A 21101-nucleotide genomic window follows, 5' to 3' on the forward strand; every position below is an offset into this window, starting at 1 on the left:
CGACTTTTTTCTTTGGAGAACAAAAAAACAAATTAGACCTCATCAGGGGAATACAAAAAAATCTGGTATAAATGACTACAAATGATGGGCAAAATATCATACACAAATGCGTGAAAGTTTATGGTATTTTTCCTTTCAAGTGTGTTATAAACAGGTTAATTCATGGAGCTTCTTGGGGCTTCTGGCCCTCTGGACCCCTACCCAGGACTTTGACCTAGATTTACCAGGGGCCATTGCGGCACCCAGCAAAATGTTCAGTATTTTTCAATTCCTAAACTTTCACCCATGCATACATGATTTGAATATTTCATTTATCATCATTCAATAAATCTTTAATTATTGAAACTCCATAAGTGGGATATACGCATCTGTTAGAGAACAGTCAATTTTTTATTTTACCCTTTTTTTCAATTGAGCCAAAATAAAGTCGGGTCGTTGAAACAAAAGACTGAAAAATCTTGGCCTAATATTTTTGCTGTAAGCTATGAAATGGGAGAAATGACCATTTGGCTAGCAGAAGCACAATTGCTATTATAATACCAAATTTCAGCAATGGGATAAATCTTTGTTATCCATTAAGGAGAAATATCAGGTACAAAAAATAAGAATGTCCATAAGGATTAGCAGCATATTTTCATGCATTTGAGGCCCTGTGAGTGTTTTTGTCCAGATATCATTTATTTGTCAGTCGATAAATGTAATTAAATGTTTGATTAAATAACAATTTTATCAACATTTAGAAATTCAATTCGGACCTCATGGAGTGTGCAACAATTATGATCATGGGGCTTGTGCATTTGTAACGTGCAACATCAGACAAACAACCACCAGATAGCCGAGCTTTCTGGCGTAATGAAACAAACACCAACAGATCCCTTCAGGGAAAAGCATGCTCGACCCTGAAGGGGTCCACTGCTCATTATATACACTAACTTCTCTATTCTCACATATCCCGGGCTTTGCTAATTTACATATTACCAAGTTAGCATACGTACTACGAAAGTACTTCCATTTTATAAGGAATGTTATGAACGCACTTTCACCTACAGCAGACCGTTACACATATATCTAACAGTGAAAACTATGTATACACTGTTTTCAAAAATATTAGCAAAGAAATTTCATTGGTGCCTTATGAAATGTGCAACAGTTATGATTTATTGAGCTCAACGTGAATCTAACTGAAAAAAAACTATATATTCACTTTTTTCATTAGATAAAGAAGAAAACCCAACCATTTTGATAGTTCCCTATAAAGGCGCACAATAGAGGTTGATGCACCCAATTAAAACAACGTCTTAGTATGTTGAACTCATATTTGACTAATAATCAAAACAAACAAAAGCGTGTGATTTGTGTACAAATAGGAAAATAATGGATATTTTTGGCCCTTTTTTTCACTGGGAATTTTGTGGACAAGTAGCTATTAATAAAAAATTACATTTATAAAGGCTAATACTTTTTATATGTGTATATAGAATATGACATAAAAAAAATATTTCGCTTCTGTCCCCTGTGTACATTAACATACATTGTGGATGATGCGAGGTTTGTATCCTCATGTTTCAGTTTCCCGTCGAGAGCGAGGCCGCGCTTGTCCCGGTTGTTTGAGAGTAGAGGCGTCAAATGAAACACCTTACAGAAACCTGTCTGGCTTGGCTGGATCGGAAACCCTTCCCTAAAAAAGGGTTATAGTAATATTAAAGTATCCATCGAACATTGAACAGATAATATGAGATGATGATTACATTGGTTAAATTAAGCAGCACTTAAATTTCAGTTGAAACATTATCTAATCAATTTTTAATAAATCCATTGTATACACTTCAAGTACCACCGTAAATTCATTTCACAACTGGATGAATAAATTAATTATTGACAAAAAATATGATGATTGATTATCATGCTTCGAGATAATATAATACAAATTTCAATATATACTTTTTTCAGAGATATAGATAGATATAATACATCTGTGAAATGACATGACACAAGTGATTCTCTCTTTTCTTTTAACTATTTTTTTAAAACCCAACAAGTGTTTTATTTCTACTATTAATTCAAAAAGACACAGCATAGAAATATAAGCGTGTTAAAATAACGTGATTTCTTGAGTCATTTTCGCCTATAAATTATGTGTCATTAATATTTTATGTACTGCAATTTTGTGCTCATATTGAAGATTAAATAAAACATTGTTAACCATGCAGTGCATCTTAAACCACAATGCCATTACAAATAACTAGTGTTGGGAATAGAGTACCAATTTGACTATCGAGAATAAGTTCCGCTCAAGTACGCGATTATCGATAGTACAATTGGTTTTTAACAATACCTTAACTGTAGTTTTATTCTTGTACAATTACACATTATTCTTAACTATACTAGTGTAATATGTGTATATTGTTTTAAGTTATTTAGTGTTGTTGTTGCTTTGGATCAATATTTATAGTTAACAATAACAAATAAACACTTCTGTGTAAATTAAATCAAAAGAGAAAATTGGTGGAAATTAAAGGGAAGCAAAAAACAAAAGGAAGGAAGAAAAACAACTTGCCGATCGGATCAATGATCGATTATGACCAAATACAATTGATTGTTTTCAGGCCCAAACAATCATTTTTGATTGTGATTGGCTGTGATTGTAATAGAACAGTTTCATGACCCATACTCAGATAATGATGGACAGTCTGAGAACATCAAAAAGTCTAGGAACATCCTTTTATGCCTAACTTCCTATTGCAGACAGGCTGTTATTGTTTAGTTCAGTGTTGTTCCTATGATTGATTATAATAAAAAATGATCAAAAATGCAGGGTCAGTGACAAAAGATAATAAATTTTAAGTAATTGGTTATTTGAAAAAAGATCCTGCAAAGCTGTTTTTTCCCAAAAATTTTGACTCTTATTTCATCCTATTTTCTGTTTTGAAACACTGCTTTACCAATAGTTTGGACATATTTACCCACAATATGTAATAATTATAATACAAATGAAATCTGTGGTATAAGTTAAACTATTATAGCCAAGATGCAAAATAGGTTTTTGTATATGCATAAAGGAAATTGATTATTAATTGATCATTAATCGGTTCGGGTACCAATTATCATTTGTAAAAAAACTGGTCTGATTCCCAACAATAGTTCTGTTAGCTGTGTACTTAAAACGTGAAAACTAGACTCCAAATGTCTGATATAAGCTGATCCCAGAGTTGTATTTTTTGAAGTTGGAAAGAAATGCAACAGTATTTAACATGAAAAATGAATGCTGAGGGGAAATCCCCTTGAATTTTGAGTCATGCCCTGGTCTCAGATATAGGGCAAGTATGATATATTAACACTTTTTAGGGGCATCTCATTGGCTAATGTAAGATTCCCTATTTTTTTTAAATAATACTTTTGGGAGGTTTCCAGAAATATGGAATATATGCAGTACTTTTTTTCAATTTACCTCTATAAACATATCACCTTCCAACAGTACTTTGAGTACTTTGATAAGGATATAAACTTTGATTTATCTAGACATTTTAAGACTTACTCGCTTTCCAATTCTGCGACTGTACATTTATACTGGGCCGTAGAAAACAAACATATGTCTGCAAACTGTCGAACTGTGAAGGAAATATACATAATAATCACATGGTTACATGGGGAGTCATATGGCAAAATTTCATGAAAATTTGGACCCCAATATGAAAGAAGGCCAAACAAATTTTTTATAAAAACTTTTCTTTGACATTTTTTTTTTCATTTTTAATAGAGAGGTCAAAGTTTTCATGAAATATGCTTGCATATAAAGAAATGGAAACCCTTTCAGCTTGAGTTAACGACATCGAAAATTAAATCTGGATGTTTTTTGTGTTTTTAACGATAATAAAAAAAAGTTCTTAAATTTATATGACACTGAAAGGGTTGAACAATAAATGACATTTTGTTTTGTGAAAAATTAAACATGCAAACAAAAAATCAATAAATTGTGAAAACATTTAATCAATATATGTGAGGAGTGTACAGATATGAAATATTCTACAGAAATGAAATTCATTTTATAATAATTTATTTATGAAAATAAACAGTGAAAAATAGTAAAAACTTTCACATAACTTTCATTTCATTTACAAAACATAAGTTTCAAGATCTTTCTGAAATAAGCACAAAATCAACCTGAAGAGAAAATCCTTAAACTTAGAAGTACGATCTTTGGTACAAAGGCAATAATTTTAATCATATTCTGCAGTAAACACACGCGTAAAAGCTACATTAAAATTTGATTATACACGAAAGAATGTGAAATTCGGTATACAATAGGCAAAAATAATGTTAAAAACAATATAATATATACATTATATGAACATAATATAATGTCAGGTATTTAATGGTCCATTCCAAACAACATGGTCTTACGTAGTCTCAAGTTCCGTAACTTCAAGCTCCGCAAAGTTTGTATCGTGCAACGTAATCGTCTGAGACTGATGCACTTTAAAGCAGATTACACTTTTATTTTGAGACAGTCACTATTTAGACGGCCTGATGGGGTTAAGAGACAGATTGTCAATGTTTTAAAACAGGATATATTTTGTAATATATGGTATACAGTATGTCAGAAAACTTGACCAGTGGAACGCAGGCTGCTTGTGGTATAAATGTGGAACACCGGCTGCTTGTGATATAAACATAAATTATATGACACGTTTAAGGCCAGGTTTTAATTGGCAATTGTTGTGGCAATTACAGGAAGATGGAGTGCTAAGCTAAGTTTTTCCAGCTTTCCGAAGGAATTTTGGCACAGACACACAAAATGGGCCTCAGAGAAAATACTGATTTTATTTCTGTTTTCTCAAACGTTATTGTATGATTTTCTAACTAAATTACAAGTCAATAGTTTTTGCTATTTGACCACTCAACAGTTTATTTGCAGTCAACAGTTCTAAATTTTCTTGTGGATACAATATTTTCTTTTGGTTTATTGCATTTTGTCTTTATTTTGCTATATTTAGGTACAAATCATTCAGATTTCAAAAAGTTTAAGAAGTATTCATTCTTAATCATTTTCAATTAATCAAAAAATATTTGAACAAAATTAAAAAAATCATGCATTCTTAAATTATTAAGTCCAGTTTCAAATTGAACCATGCTTCACAGTTACGTTGTTTGTACTCTTAGGTAAGTTATAGATGTCATAGCTTTTAACAAGAGAAGTTACTAGGAAGTATGCCCAGTAACATACAGTAATATTATTGACAATGCCAGATAGTCAATTGAATAGCCTTTGTAAATTATTTTCTACTGTAATGTTATAAAGAAAGTTTTTGAAAAGCATGTTAGTCAACAGTCAAAACCATTTTTCTGAACTGGCAAATTGTTTGACTTTTCAACAACAAGCCATTTATGTAAAGTGAATGAAATACATTCATCTCTCATGCAATGTTAGCAATTTAATACTTTTACATCAGATTACATCGGGGGGGGGGGGGGGGGGGTTAAAAGGCACATTTACCAGGACTGATGTACTTTTACAACAGATTACACTATTTTTTGAAATGGAATAAATTTTATTTAAGTCTTTTCCGAAACAAATTTTACGATGGAACATAATTGGCTGCCAAGAATCTGTGTATAAAAGGTAACTTATTTTCAAATTATAAGATCTGTTATATCATTGCTGTTATCCAGGCTAAAAAACCCCAGACATTTTATGGTGATCTGCAATTTGCAAGCCATTTGAAACAGGTTTTTATGCAACTCAATTTGCAACCAACATATAAGAATTCAGACAGATAAAAAATAACTACTCTTTTGGATATAACACGATAGAAAATTATCATGAACTGTTTGTTCTCTTTGAACAAGAAATTGTATTTTATGGAACAATTATTTCTGCGAAATATAACTGTATACTGCTGTTAAGAGCTTCATGTAAATCTATCTAAACCTTATATCACTTTGTTTCATATTCAATCATTGTATTATATCCTTAAATATTTAACCAAAAGCAGACGGTCATTCAGTGTTTTTTTCCCACAATTTTGAAAATGGGTCTGGGGCTTTTAGAGATTGGGAAAGACATTTCAACTAAATAATTTAAAAATTCTAATTATGCCTAAAATAAACATAGACAAAAATTCTGACTGCTTGTTTCTTTAGGAATGTATGAAATCTTCTGTACTGAAAACCATTTAGACAACCATTTTTTTATAAAAAGAAACATTACAATGCCAATTCAATTTTGAGTATACTTTGAATGTTTGTTTGAGTAAAGCACAACATTACAGTTCCACTGAAGTGGTAAACCAGCAGTATGCCAGTATACCAGCAGTATGTGAGTGGTATACCAGCAGTATGCCAGAGGTAAACCAGCAGTATGCCAGTGGTAAACCAGCAGTATGCCAGTGGTAAACTAGAAATGTGTCCATAGGACACGGATGCCCCCACTTCGATTTTTTGTCACAGAAAATAAGCCATAATGATTATTCAGGATAATCTGAGGGCCCTAACTCCTAAATGATTAAAGCGATTTCCATGGCTATCGAACTTGATCAAGATATTATGGTCACAAACATGTGTTAAAAGTTTGGTGAGGATTGGACAAACAGTTTTCAAGAATTAGATCGGAAACAATCTTCGGGACGTATTTTTCAAGTCTTTTTTTGCAAATAAAGGGCCGTAACTCCTAAATGACAAAAGCGATTTCCATGGCTATCGAACTTGATCAAGATATTATGGTCACAATCATGTATGTAAAGTTTGGTGAGGATTAGACACATACTTTTCAAGAATTAGATTGGAAACATATATTTTTGAAGTATTTTTGGCAAAAAAGGGCCGTAACTCCTAAATGACTAAAGCGATTTTCATGACTATCGAACTTGATCAAGATATTATGGTCACAAACATGTGTTTAAAGTTTGGTGAGGATTGGACAAACGGTTTTCAAGAATTAGATCGGAAACAATCTTCGGGAATTTTTGGCTAAAAAGGGCCGTAACTCCTAAATGACTAAAGCGATTTCCATGACTATCGAACTTGATCAAGATATTATGGTCACAAACATGTGTTTAAAGTTTGGTGAGGATTGGACAAACGGTTTTCAAGAATTAGATCGGAAACAATCTTCGGGACGTACGTACGTACGGACAAGGGCAACCCTATATGCCGCCACTTTGTGGGGGCATAACCAGCAGTATGCCAGTGGTAAACCAGCAGTATGCCAGTGGTAAACCAGCAGTATGCCAGAGGTAAACCAGCAGTATGCCAGTGGTAAACCAGCAGTATGCCAGTGGTAAACCAGCAGTATGCCAGTGGTAAACCAGCAGTATGCCAGTGGTAAACCAGCAGTATGCCAGTGGTAAATCAGCAGTATGCCAGAGGTAAACCAGCAGTATGCAAGTGGTAAACCAGCAGTATGCCAGTGGTAAACCAGCAGTATGCCAGAGGTAAACCAGCAGTATGCCAGTGGTAAACCAGCAGTATGCCAGTGGTAAACCAGCAGTAAGCAAGTGGTATACCAGCAGTATGCAAGTGGTATACCAGCTGTATGCAAGTGGTATACAAGTGATTTGAAAGTGGTATACTAGCAGTATGCAAATGGTATACCAGCAGTATGCACGTGGTATACCAGCTGTATGCCACTGGTATACCAGCAGTATGCAAGTGGTATACCATAGTTTTGAAAGTGGTATACCAGCCCTAAGCAAGTGGTATACCATAGTTTTGAAAGTGGTATACCAGCAGTATACCAGAGTTTTTAAAGTGGTATACCAGCAGTATGCAAGTGGTATACCATAGTTTTGAAAGTGGTATACCAGCAGTATACCATAGTTTTGAAAGTGGTATACCAGCAGTATGCAATTGGTATAACAGCAGTATGCATTTGGTATACCAGCAGTATGCAATTGGTATAACAGCAGTATGCAATTGGTATACCAGCAGTATGTAATTGGTATACCAGCAGTATGCAATTGGTATAACAACAGTATGCATTTGGTATACCAGCATTATGCCAGTGGTATACCAGCAGTATGCAATTGGTATACCAGCAGTATGCAATTGGTATACCAGCATTATGCCAGTGGTATACCAGCAGTACGCAAGTGGTATACCAGTGGTAGTAAAACTTGGTGGTATTCAGTGAAATTTTACTGCTGGTAATAAATTACCACTAACTGACTAACAGCATTTAACTTGAAGTGAAATATCACTAAAATTTACAGCTGGTATATAAATATATTTGTACAAGGAAGCTGCAACACCAAGGCTATGACAAGAAACTTACACACCAGCTAAAAAATGTCTGAAATAATTATGTGTTACTATAGATCAATCTTACCTGATAATTTGACTTTTTTTACTGTTTTAGATGTATTGTTGTCTACGAGGACGTTGATGGCTATACTTTCACCATGGTAATATTTCTGAAAATACAAAGAAATTTGTGTTATGCAAATACATTATAGATTACAAGGAAATATTTCTGGAAATGAATGGAACAGACATTGTTAGACAAGGCAAATATATACGATAATATAAAACATGAATAAATCATCATCATCATCATCATCATCATCATCATCATCATCATCATCATCATCATCATCACCAGCAACATCACAATCACCAGCACCATCATCATCATCAGCAACATCACAATCACCAGCACCACCATCATCATCATCATCATCATCATCATCATCATCATCATCATCATCATCATCACACAACTACCACCATCAAATCCACTGTAATAATTATAGCCCAACCAAAAAATGACAATTATTTCGATAACATTTCAACAGCGATCAAACCAAAATCAAACCCCAAGAATTAAAAATGCCTTACTATTGATTAATTAACGTTTTCTTGTATACTTTTTTTTGTAAACACAAAGTAAGAAAGAAGGATTGTGTATGTAAAGATTATTCTTCATATATTTCAAATTAAACTCTTTCAAGGGAGCAACAGTGACGGCTTGTAATACAAGAATTGTACTTTGATAAAAAGCTTGTTGCTGAAATTCCGAAAAGTAGATCATCACGGCCCCACTCATGGACTGACTTGGTAGATCATTAAGTGTTATATCAGAGCCCCACTCATGGATCAATTCGGTAGATCGTTAAGTATTACATCACGGCCCCACTCATGGACTGACTTGGTAGATCATTCAGTATTACATCACGGCCCCACTCATGGACTGACTCAGTAGATCGTTTAGTATTACATCATGGCACCACTCATGGACTGACTTGGTAGATCATTCAGTATTACATCACGGCCCCACTCATGGACTGACTTGGTAGATCATTTAGTGTTTCATCATGGCACCACTCATGGACTGACTTGGTAGATCATTCAGTATTACATCACGGCCCCACTCATGGACTGACTTGGTAGATCATTTAGTGTTTCATCATGGCACCACTCATGGACTGATTTGGTAGATCATTTAGTGTTACATCATGGCACCACTTATGGACTGACTTGGTAGATCATTCAGTATTACATCACGGCCCCACTCATGGACTGACTTGGTAGATCATTTAGTGTTTCATCATGGCACCACTCATGGACTGACTCGGTAGATCGTTTAGTATTACATCATGGCACCACTCATGGACTGACTCGGTAGATCATTTAGTGTTATATCACGGCCCCACTCATGGACTGACTTGGTAGATCATTTAGTGTTTCATCATGGCACCACTCATGGACTGACTCGGTAGATCGTTTAGTGTTACATCACGGCCCCACTCATGGACTGACTCGGTAGATCGTTTAGTGTTACATCACGGCCCCACTCATGGACTGACTTGGTAGATCATTTAGTGTTACATCACGGCACCACTCATGGACTGACTTGGTAGATCATTCAGTATTACATCACTGCACCACTCATGGACTGACTTGGTAGATCATTTAGTGTTATATCAGAGCCCCACTCATGGACTGACTTGGTAGATCCTTAAGTGTTACATCAGAGCCCCACTCATGGACTGGCTTGGTAGATCATTAAGTGTTATATCAGAGCCCCACTCATGGACTGACTTGGTAGATCATTTAGTTTTATATCAGAGCCCCACTCATGGACTGACTTGGTAGATCATTTAGTGTTATATCAGAGCCCCACTGATGGACTGACTTGGTAGATCATTTAGTGTTATATCAGAGCCCCACTCATGGACTGACTTGGTAGATCATTTAGTGTTATATCAGAGCCCCACTCATGGACTGACTTGGTAGATCATTTAGTGTTATATCAGAGCCCCACTGATGGACTGACTTGGTAGATCCTTAAGTGTTATATCAGAGCCCCACTCATGTATCAATTTGGTAGATTGTTTAGTGTTTCATCACGGCACCACTCATGGACTGACTTGGTAGATCATTTAGTGTTACATCACGGCCCCACTCATGGACTGACTTGGTAGATCATTTAGTGTTATATCAGGGTCCCACTCATGGATCGATTCGGTAGATCATCAAGTTTTACATCACGGCCCCAGTCTCATGGACCAACACAATAGATTATTCAGTAATACGTCACGGCCCCACTCATGGACCAACTCTGTAGTTTATTAAGTATTACATCAAGGCCCCACTCATGGAGCTAGTCAGTAGATTATAAAGTATTACGTCACAGTCCCTCTCATGGAGCTAGTCGTTAGAGCGAAATTAATTTAGTGTTACGTCACCTTCACTTTCATGATTTGTCTCTTAAAGCTATAATTAGCCTTTTTCACATGATAAACTAAAAGTCTTATTTATTGCCAAGAAGTATTTTCATGAAAGCTTGGATTCATATCAACTCATACTCAACTATAATCAGTTATCATATTCCAACAGCTTAAAATATCATCATTCAAGATGACATACCAGCTTCTGAGTTTATTTTAGAACATTTTACCTATAAATGACTATTTTAAAGCTCAATTGCGTCACAATTGTGGTGAATTTGATTTCTTCTCTCTAAATTTTCTTCATTTTTTTTTAACCTGACTTAAGCAAAAATCTTTCCATCAGAACTTTCACTAAGAACTTAATAACATGCCAATCTTTCATTGGCTAATTAACCATGAAACTTGCAAAGATAAACTGTCAAACTTACCGTGAGCGAAAGTCACGACAAATGACACTAATTCATCAATGTGAACCCAAAGAATCTGGTACATTACGGGGGTGAAATATCGAACCATAAAGTAAGCTTTTGCAATTTGATTACTTGGGTAAGCCAAGCCCATGTGTTGCATGCAACGGCAAGATGGACTTCAAGATAGACGTCATAATAAGACATAAGCCTTTCAAACTAATGAAAGTAATTAATTAACAGCTACTTTTCTTGATTCCCTTGTCATGCGCAAATTTTAACGCGTGGACGTTGGAATCAGAAAGAAAATTTACTTATTACGAACCAACTTAACTTAATTACTTTCAAAGCTTATTTATGCATCTGGCAATTTTAAAGGTCAAATTGAAACATGTGAATCTATCTTGTATCTTTTAATTCATACTTTTTAAAGAATTACGGAAAAGGCGACGCTAACGCACTTTTCGCGAACCATTAACGATTCTTTTGCTTTATTTTTTTCACAACATTGTGCGATCGTTTTTGTTTGCATCAGATAGTTTTATAACATTTGCGTACCAATACTGTGACCATGGTTACTCCCATCTTTCTGATCATGAAGGGGATGAATTTCAACATAAAATGGAAATTTCCTTTTTTCCCCTCCGTTTTATAAAAACGTGCATTTCTGTGAAATCAATTATCTGTAAACGAGAATTTCTCGTTTACGTCCAACATTGAGTTTGATGAAAACATGAAATAAAACAAGAACTAAAAAACTCATGTCTAAATTCTTTGTTAGCCAACATTTACGAGCCTTAAATCAAAACCATTAGGACAACATCAAACGAAATATGTTTTGAAGTAAATGAGAACCCAAGCACAGATTAAATCCACCACCGGTTTAAATGTTTCCATGTATAGAAATCACCAATATGGTAACAAAGTGAAAAAATTCTTAAGCAACATTTAAAGCTGCAATCTCACAGATTGAGCAAGTTGCTTTGATTTTTTATATTTTGTCTCAGAATCAGCTGGTTTTGGCATCAATGCTTTCCATTTAGTCATATGAGATATAGATTTATTATATACCCATCATAAATCCACACGCAATACATTTGCAAAATACGGCCGTATTCCACTCTTGTGACGTCACGTCAATAACAAGTATCGTTGCGCGATGTTAAAATGACGTCATAAAACAAAACAGTGTGTCGTTAAAATGATATTTATTATGAAAACATGTGGCTTTTAAGTGATCTTACCAGTAATGTATATAACAAAAGGGTTATTACTATTGCGTTTTGATCCGGAATGTCTTATTCGACTCTTGTGGTTTTTGCAGATTTTGATTTTTGAAATCCTAATCTGCAAAAATCCACTCGTCAGTGGATTACAACCTCTCGGATCACAACACAGTACTTAATAAATAACCCTATAATATTCACAATAGAACAGATCACAATTGTTTGGAAAACTGCCGAAAATTTTATTTCTCTTCAAGCATAAGAAACGCTTTTAGCCTTGTATCAGTTTTCCAACGTAAATATGAAAAACTGCGATCTGCTCTTTTGTCAGCAGTCTAAAATCACCGTTTTTAGACAGTTAACCAAAATTTGGCCCATTCCAAAACAAAAAAAAGACAAAAAAGTTGTCAAAATGGTTAATCAGTGAGAGAGCAGCTTTGAAGGATAAAAAGGAAATAGAACATTCTGGCTTTCATCAATCACTTTTAAATGTTCTCCAAACTGCTATGCTAGATTTACGTCATTGAAAGAAATTCCTGCGATTACTGTCGAGCTACAATCCTTTTTTTAAAAGGTTACAAGGCTTAGTAGAGGATAAAGTTCTGTTTTCACTCTATAACAACAACTTCAATAATCAACAGACAGATCACGGAATGAATACTTCTATTATTACATATCATTGCAAGAGAAAAGAAACTTGCTTTTTGAGCGAATTTTGTACGATCATTGGAGAGTTTATTCTTTGTTTTCTTTCGTTTATTATTTAACATATCAGTAGGGTATCTTCAACCCTTAGTACAAAAACTTATTTAGCTATCCTGAAAAAAAAAAAAAAAAAACCCGAAAAAACAGGAAAACTAAATGACTGACAGCTTGACAGAATATAGACTGTGACCAAAGCAACTTTAGTCCATATTCTGAAAGATTTTCAGTTGGTAGATAAACTTCAACTGAAAAGAGTTCAAAGAAAACTTGTATCCAAGCAGCCTTCAATGGCGATATGGTGCAAAATACCCAATAACCTGATTATAATGCAACTCAGGCTTACCACTCATGATTAACTCCAGCAGTGAATGCAGCCTTTAATTGACTATTTGGTGTGAAACACCCATTACCATTAATATTAAAAGTATAATGCAACTCCTCCTACCTATTCATGATTATATCTGGCAGTGGGTGCAGCCTATGGGTATAATGAGCAAAACACCCATTTCCCATATTATTAAAAGTATAATGCATTGCGCTACCCACTCATTATTATATCTGGCAGTGGGTGCAGCCGTACCATTACTATCAGGAACAGTTAAAGGTTAATATAGGTTAATTGTTATTACTCAATTGACTTTAAAGATAAAAACAAACATAATCAAATAATTTAGGTACAGATAAAAGATATTATCATTTATAAATGTTTTGTTTTTTTAAATCAAAACTTCATGGCCACAATTAATGACCAATTAAAATAGTGCCAAAATATCACTTAATTTGTTTTATCTGTACCAAAACCATTATATTAATTATGCATTTTTTGTTATGATCATTTAATATGAAATAATTTAAACATGATAATGCATTGAAATTAAATTTGTTTTTTTGCATCAATCAAACGTAAATGACCGGGTATAGAATGCCCTTTTTTGCCCTAGAATTCCCAAGAATGTCTGTGTATTATATGGTATGAGGCTTCTAACGATTTTTTTTCAAAGTCAATTTCAGGCTGGAAAATGGGATTATGATATAATAAAGAGAGACAATAAAAAATAATAACTATGATTATATAGCAGTTTTATTAATTTGTTTTTTAATAACTTAATGCCTATATGAAGAAAGTTCTTCAAAATGAAATATTATACAAATATCAACATATTTGTGTCTGAGTTAAGGAGACCTTCAAGTTTAAATCAAATGTTTTTTTGTTTGTTTTATTTTAACATCGGTGGGAAAACAATCATAATTCTGTGATTTTATATCATTAAATCAAGCTCCTGTTCTTAAAACATAAATAATTTATTGAAATAACAAACAAAAAATGGCTGAATCAAATGCAGCGTATTTGAGCACGTTGGAAAGACTTTTGTTCAAGTTCGAATATGTAATAAATAGGGTGAGCTAAATTGAGTTATGAAAAATAAAATAACTCTCGCCTAAAGTAGGAAATATATAAATCATAACATTCATTATTGTGATAACCTTCAGTTAACCTCGAGATAATGATACAAAATCAATGGCGTCCTGAAATTTTCCGAGATTCTTTTACGAGGAAATTTTCCGAGGTAAGTCTCAGGAGCTCTCCTAATAAAGGTACAAAATTCCTACACAAAGATGGCTTATAAATCAATTATCCTTAGAAAGTGTCCATATTCAGGAAACATCATACAAATTTGCCTAATCACATTAACGATCTAATGAACACAAATCTTTAGAATCACACCAATGGAGTATTAGGAGAAAATCCTGTAAGCCAAATCATGGTAATAAACACAATAACATCATAATCCAATTTTGTATAACTGTTTTATATCATGACATTGTATGTTATCTGGGAGTGATTATAAGAATCATTTTACATTAATTTTGTACTACACGTTCGAAATCTTCTTTTTTTCTTTTTTACTTCTACCAATAATTTCATATTTTTGCCTTTTTCTTCTATTAAAAACACGGTTACAATCTTGTTATCAGTTGTTAACATTTTCCATAAATGCATTATTTAGTAAGTAGTTAAAGGTTTATCACTCAAAATTTATGTTTATTATACATGTGTATGTATTGATTTTGAATAAGAGTGTTACTTTAATAAAATAAATTTCATGTTATAACTTATCCCACTTTTACGTTTTCAAATCATTCAGAAATATTCTACATTTGGTTTTATCAAAACTGCAACTAATATGGTATAATGAGCCTTTAAACAAAATCTGAATAAAAATAGATTTGAACAAAATGTGTGATGTTCATCTCTTTATTTAGAAATCGTGACTGATAATTACCTACAAAGACCAACTTGCAAATCCCAGTGACATGTTTCACAGTTATCTGTGAAAAATCATCCTTTTTTCATTTGCTTGGAGCTGAGAAAAGGTGAGAACTCGCATTACAATATAGACAGAATGATGTATCGCATCGCAGAATCAATGTCTCTAGACTCCATATTTCATTTATGATTTGCAGACATTTTAGCAAATAGTATCATAACTGAATAGCCTGTCTCATTTTCTTTGGCTTTATAATATTTCACTGTCTGGATACTGAAATTCGAACCTGGGCTGAGAATAAATCAGTTCAGCAGTGGACTTCAGATCCTTGCTTGGTGGTAAATAGAAAATGCTTTTGCATATTAATTGGAAGCCGAGACTTTCTTATACAAGGAATTCACTTAATGGCCTCTCACCACCTTTGGTGTTAACAAGATAATTAAGATGGCAACGATGGACAAGATGGCAGTAAAATCACAAAGATTTTACCATTTATGTATAACATGCATTTAACGGAATAATTTCAATCAAAAATACAGGCTTTACCACACATTTCTTTTTCAGGGTACATGTTGACCCTCAAAGAGAACTGAAGGCAGAATTATAAAAAAATAAAAATTGAAAACCAGACAAATTACAAATGCTCCTTTTAACAACAGGTAATTTGTTTGTTTCAAACCCAAAACACTCTGGGAAATATGTACGCTAAAATTCTCCTTCAAGAACAAAATCCTGTGTACCTCCTTATCCAGAGTGGCTTCCAGCTTGATATTGCCAGGGCTCATCATGAAATCTTTCGACGTTTCTGCACATGGCTGGGGTGCAGGTTCCTCAGGTGCATACGTCAATTTCCTGATTGCTAGACGGATGGAATTCCTGCAAAAGATTAAACTTTTCATTTTTAAAACTGCAATGAAATCCCTTTTATTTCTAGAGGTCAGAGCTTCCCCTGGTAACAAGTACAAATGACATGATATCATTGTATCTGAAAAAATCCTCAAATTTACAACAATCTCAAAAACAACCCTAGCAGACCGAAAATCTGCGGATATCTGTGAATCCACATAAGATTCTCATGCCTGAATTTAATAACTAATAATTAAAAGATCTATAATCATTGATGACAATAGATATTTAATGGTTTTGTACGATTGTTTTGTTCAGGATGGACCAACAGACACATGCACACTCGCACATACTCTGAACTGTCATTGTGATAACTTTGCCTCGCTCACAGCAAGCCAGCTCAACAAAAATGGTGGAAACCAATTGGTCAGGCTTGGTGACAATAAACCACCCTTCCATGATCGAAAATCAAACCAAAGATTTTATAATTCACAAAGGAAGAATACAAAGTTATGATTAATAGGCTTAAAAAAAACATTTTTACAATAGAAGTATTTTCATTCACAATCTTATCAAATTTCACGTCCACATTTTACCTTCTCCTTTCTAAAAAAGGAGAAAAAATGTCAGTTTTAATATCACTTAAACAATCACCACTAGATATCAATCATTATTAAGAACGTCTACTTTTGTAAAACCAGTTAACAGACATATGAACAGATATAATTATGCAAATAAATTCCCATAGGAGACAGTAATATTTGTGTTATATTACGGATGATTCTGTTGTCAGGTTTAACAAACTATCACTCAGGGGATGGCTCTTAGGAGCAGCTATTATTTCTAACAAAATACATTATGCAAATAAGTAACTTAAAACCTGTCAATTTTGTCTGTGTTTGTCTTGATTCAGGGAATGAATATCATTTCTGTTAGAAACAGTGTGAAGAAGTAGATCTCGATAACTTTGAAAGTCAAACTTCACATGTATCAAAGCATGAAAAGCCACCAATATCTTGCTCATCTGGCCCGAATTTCTCAAAAATTCTTAAGTCCCTTATAACAGGATTAAAGTTAGCTCACTATTTTTGTTTTTCAATAATTTGTGTAATATTTACTTCTTTAAGAATTTTCATACTTTAAATAAGAATTATTTTTATGAAAATCACAATAAACCATTTTTTATTTATCAAAGTTCAATTGCAGTATGTATTTCGGCTAATTGAAATAAGCTACTTCAGCCTTTTAAGCTAAAGAAGTTCCAAGAAATTGGGTCCAGTTTTTCAGTTAAATAGGAAGCATAACTCTACTAATATTTTGATCAGAGTGATTGTTCTTGCTACCCATGTGTGTATTGTTATCATTAATATGTATACCAAATTTCATATGAATATTTTGAATGGTTTCCGAGTTTCGGAAGATGGTAAAATGTATAGGACGACTCCATCACTATTGTCATTGAAGACATCACCAAGTCTATGAAAAATAGCTCAACTTTCAGGTACAAAAAAAGACAAGCTAAAAAATTGGATGACAGACAGAACACAGACAGGCTTAATATCTCAAAGAGAAGATTAATGTCAAGAAGTTAACTGGAAATTGTTGTAGACAAATAGGCTCCAACATATCACATTATAAGCCAGATCTTACATAATGCAAGGGTACTTCAACTCAACGAAAATATAAATGCCACAAACTTCACATGGAATTTGCACAAGACAGACTTTAAAAAGCTAAAAGGCAGACATTGCCTATATATCTTAAATTGTTCCAGTAATTTCCGCTTTCCAAAAAGTTTTACTGGCTAATGTTTTTACCTTAAAAAGTGAAAATTTTCCTTTTGTTCTGACCTTTTGTTATAGTTGTAACTCTTGTTTTGTTTTTCTTATAGTAAAACCTATTGTAAAGTTTTCCAAATTGGTCATACATTTAACTAGATCACAAATTTCAGAATTGGTCAATCCTTCTGTAAAAGTTTTCACATTGGTCGTATCTTTGGTTCCAGTCTTTCCTATAGGTCATACCATCATTTAAAAAAAATTCTTATACCAGTAATTAATGGTCATATCTTTTGTTAGGTGTTTCCAAATACCAGTAATGGTCATGTCTATTGTGAAGTGTTTACGAATACCATTAAAGGTCATTTCTTTTGTTAGGTGTTTCGAAATACCAGTAAAGATCATTTCTTTGTAAGGCGTTTCCGAATACCAGTAAAGATCATTTCTTTTGTAAGGTGTTTCCAAATACCAGTAAAGTTCATTTCTTTTGTTAGGTATTTTAGAATACCAGTAAAGGTAATTTCTTTTGTAAGGTGTTTCCGAATACCAGTAATGGTCATTTCTTTTGTTAGGTGTTTCGGAATACCATTAAAGGTAATTTCTTTTGTTAGGTGTTTCCTAATACCAGTAATGGTAATTTATTCTGATAGGTGTTTCCAAATACCAGTAATGGTCATGTCTAATGTTAGGTGTTTCTGAATACCAGTAATGGTCATGTCTTTTGTTAGGTGTTTCGGAATACCATTAAAGGTCATTTCTTTTGTTAGGTGTTTCCGAATACCAGTAATGGTAATTTATTCTGATAGGTGTTTCCAAATACCAGTAATGGTCATGTCTAATGTTAGGTGTTTCTGAATACCAGTAATGGTCATGTCTTTTGTTAGGTGTTTCTGAATACCAGTAATGGTCATGTCTTTTGTTAGGTGTTTCTGAATACCAGTAATGGTCATGTCTTTTGTTAGGTGTTTCTGAATACCAGAAATGGTCTTTTCTTTTGTTAGGTGTTTCAGAATACCATTAAAGGTCATTTCTTTTGTTAGGTGTTTCCGAATACCAGTAATGGTAATTTATTCTGATAGGTGTTTCCAAATACCAGTAATGGTCATGTCTAATGTTAGGTGTTTCTGAATACCAGTAATGGTCATGTCTTTTGTTAGGTGTTTCTAAATACCAGTAATGGTCATGACTTTTTTGTTAGGTGTTTCCAAATATCATTTCTTTTGTTAGGTGTTTCTTAATGCCAGTAATGGTCATTTCTTTTGATAGGTGTTTCCGAATACCAATAATGGTCATGTATAATGTAAGGTGTTTCCGAAAGCCAGAAATCGTCATACACATACCTTTTGTGAGGTTTTTCATCCAAGTTCTCCGCCACGTATGTTTTTAACTCGTAGTCCACTCCGCATGGCTGAAATATAAAAAAATAAAAATAATACCATGTGTATTAAAACTCGAAACTGAAGTTCACAAGTTGAAAGCATGGTTCAAGCACCATACAGCTTTATAGTTCATATACCAGGTATACATAGGAACAAAAAACAACAATTTCAAGGTGGACATAGGTCCTATTACTATATTGAATTATGCCTGCCTTATGCTGAGCTGTCATATTGCACTGCAAGTTGGCACCAATGTTCCTTTTTTTAATTTTCAGCTCATCAAAACGCTTTAATAATTGCGTGTACACCAATCTTTTTTATTTTAGCCAAAGTGATTGGGCTACATCCCATACATATTGGGCCAATTGTTTAGTACCTTTTTGAATTTGACAACATGATTTCTGAGGAAACTTAAAACTCAATTATTTCCATATAGAATTTGAGCTTCCTAAGACCATCCCTTTGGAAACAAAGTAAATACTAAAGAAGAGCATGTAAGTAAGTATATAAACATCAATTTGGGCCAATTTTCTTCAATTTTGCTCCATTTAAATGCCATTTAAAGTCTTAACAACTTTATGATTGGAGAAATAATGCACTTTTGTTAAAAAAAAGGAACATTTCAACTGAGTTATTACACAGTTATTTACAAATCATGAGTAAGGTGTAGTCAAAATTGAAAAAAATCTGAAAATTTCCTATAATTTAGTCAATCAAATACATCATATCTGACAGTAATTAAGGTTTAAAATGTTTCTGATACAGAATTTAAGAGTAAACATGATTCCAAACAATTGCCATGAAATTTGTTCCACCCCCTGTTTATAGCACATCAAAAAACCCTAGGAATAATAAAACAAGAGGCCCAAAAGGGCCTATGCTCTACTGGCATGGCTTTGTGGTCATATCAATCCAGAGCATGTATGTATGGGTAAAAAGCAACAGACATATAGTTTATGTTTTGTGTTTGGGTTACCTGAAAACATAGCACGTTCAACATCTGAGCCCAGAAAGTATTGTAAGCAGATTAGTTGCATGGACTATCTTAATATGTGCCAAGTAAAAGTCATCTGACCAAAAAAAAAATGCTTTCAAAACTGTACTCATAGTAAAAATTTCTGTAGTTTTAAGTTAAAAAAAGTTGGTCAAAAGGTCAAAGTCAAGGGCATCCTAGGACAACATTGATCAAACATTCACAATCAATTGTGCTGAGATGGATGCATGAACACACAAAAAGATTTTCAAACCTTTCCAGATTTATGTTTACCAAACCTGTGAATCCTGGGTGTGGCCAGTAATGACACCAGGTGCATAACTTAAACATTCACAACCAATTTTGTTAAGATGAATGCGCAAACTACAGAACTTAAAGCTAAAAAATGGCCTTTGGGCTTTCAACAAGAACAAGGCAGAGTAATTCACAAAATCAACTGCAGAAGCAAAAAGCAAATTGTCTCTCAAAATCCTAGACTTGCAAATTGTCTCCCTTAACTCTAGACTTGAATTTACATGTACATGTAAACTTGGCTAAAAATAGAATTCGCTCATGCAGACCTGGCTAAAAATAGAAAGCATTTCTTTAAAACTTTCATGGCCCATAATCTAGGCATTCATGGGCAAATCTGGCCGGTTTTCGAAAGGAACCGAGCTCTAATGGATATCTAGATACTGTACAAGTTTCATCAAGATACAATCAAAACTGAAGACTGTATCGTGTTCACAACCAATTGTTTACACAATAGCATTATTTTATACTATCAAGGGCCATAATCTAGGCATGCATGGGCGGATCTGGCTGGTTTTCGAAAGGAACTGAGCTCTAA

The 21101-nt window shown here is 33.7% G+C and overlaps 1 protein-coding gene across 3 annotated transcripts in view; it reads right to left on the bottom strand.

Annotated features, from left to right (window-relative positions):
* The window catches only part of LOC128219003 (beta-arrestin-1-like), a 96275-nt gene that overhangs the window by 14227 nt on the left and 60947 nt on the right, over nt 1–21101 (bottom strand). For all 3 annotated transcript variants that reach the window (XM_052926805.1, XM_052926802.1, XM_052926801.1), the window contains 5 exons: nt 19240–19307; nt 16016–16151; nt 8324–8408; nt 3536–3608; nt 1532–1678 (listed from right to left, as the gene is read on the bottom strand). In XM_052926805.1, the coding sequence (XP_052782765.1) occupies nt 1532–1678; nt 3536–3608; nt 8324–8408; nt 16016–16151; nt 19240–19307 (509 nt within the window). The remainder of the gene's footprint in view (nt 1–1531; nt 1679–3535; nt 3609–8323; nt 8409–16015; nt 16152–19239; nt 19308–21101) is intronic.

This window comes from Mya arenaria, chromosome 15 (genome assembly GCF_026914265.1).
Source record: "Mya arenaria isolate MELC-2E11 chromosome 15, ASM2691426v1".
Lineage (NCBI taxonomy): Eukaryota > Metazoa > Mollusca > Bivalvia > Myida > Myidae > Mya > Mya arenaria.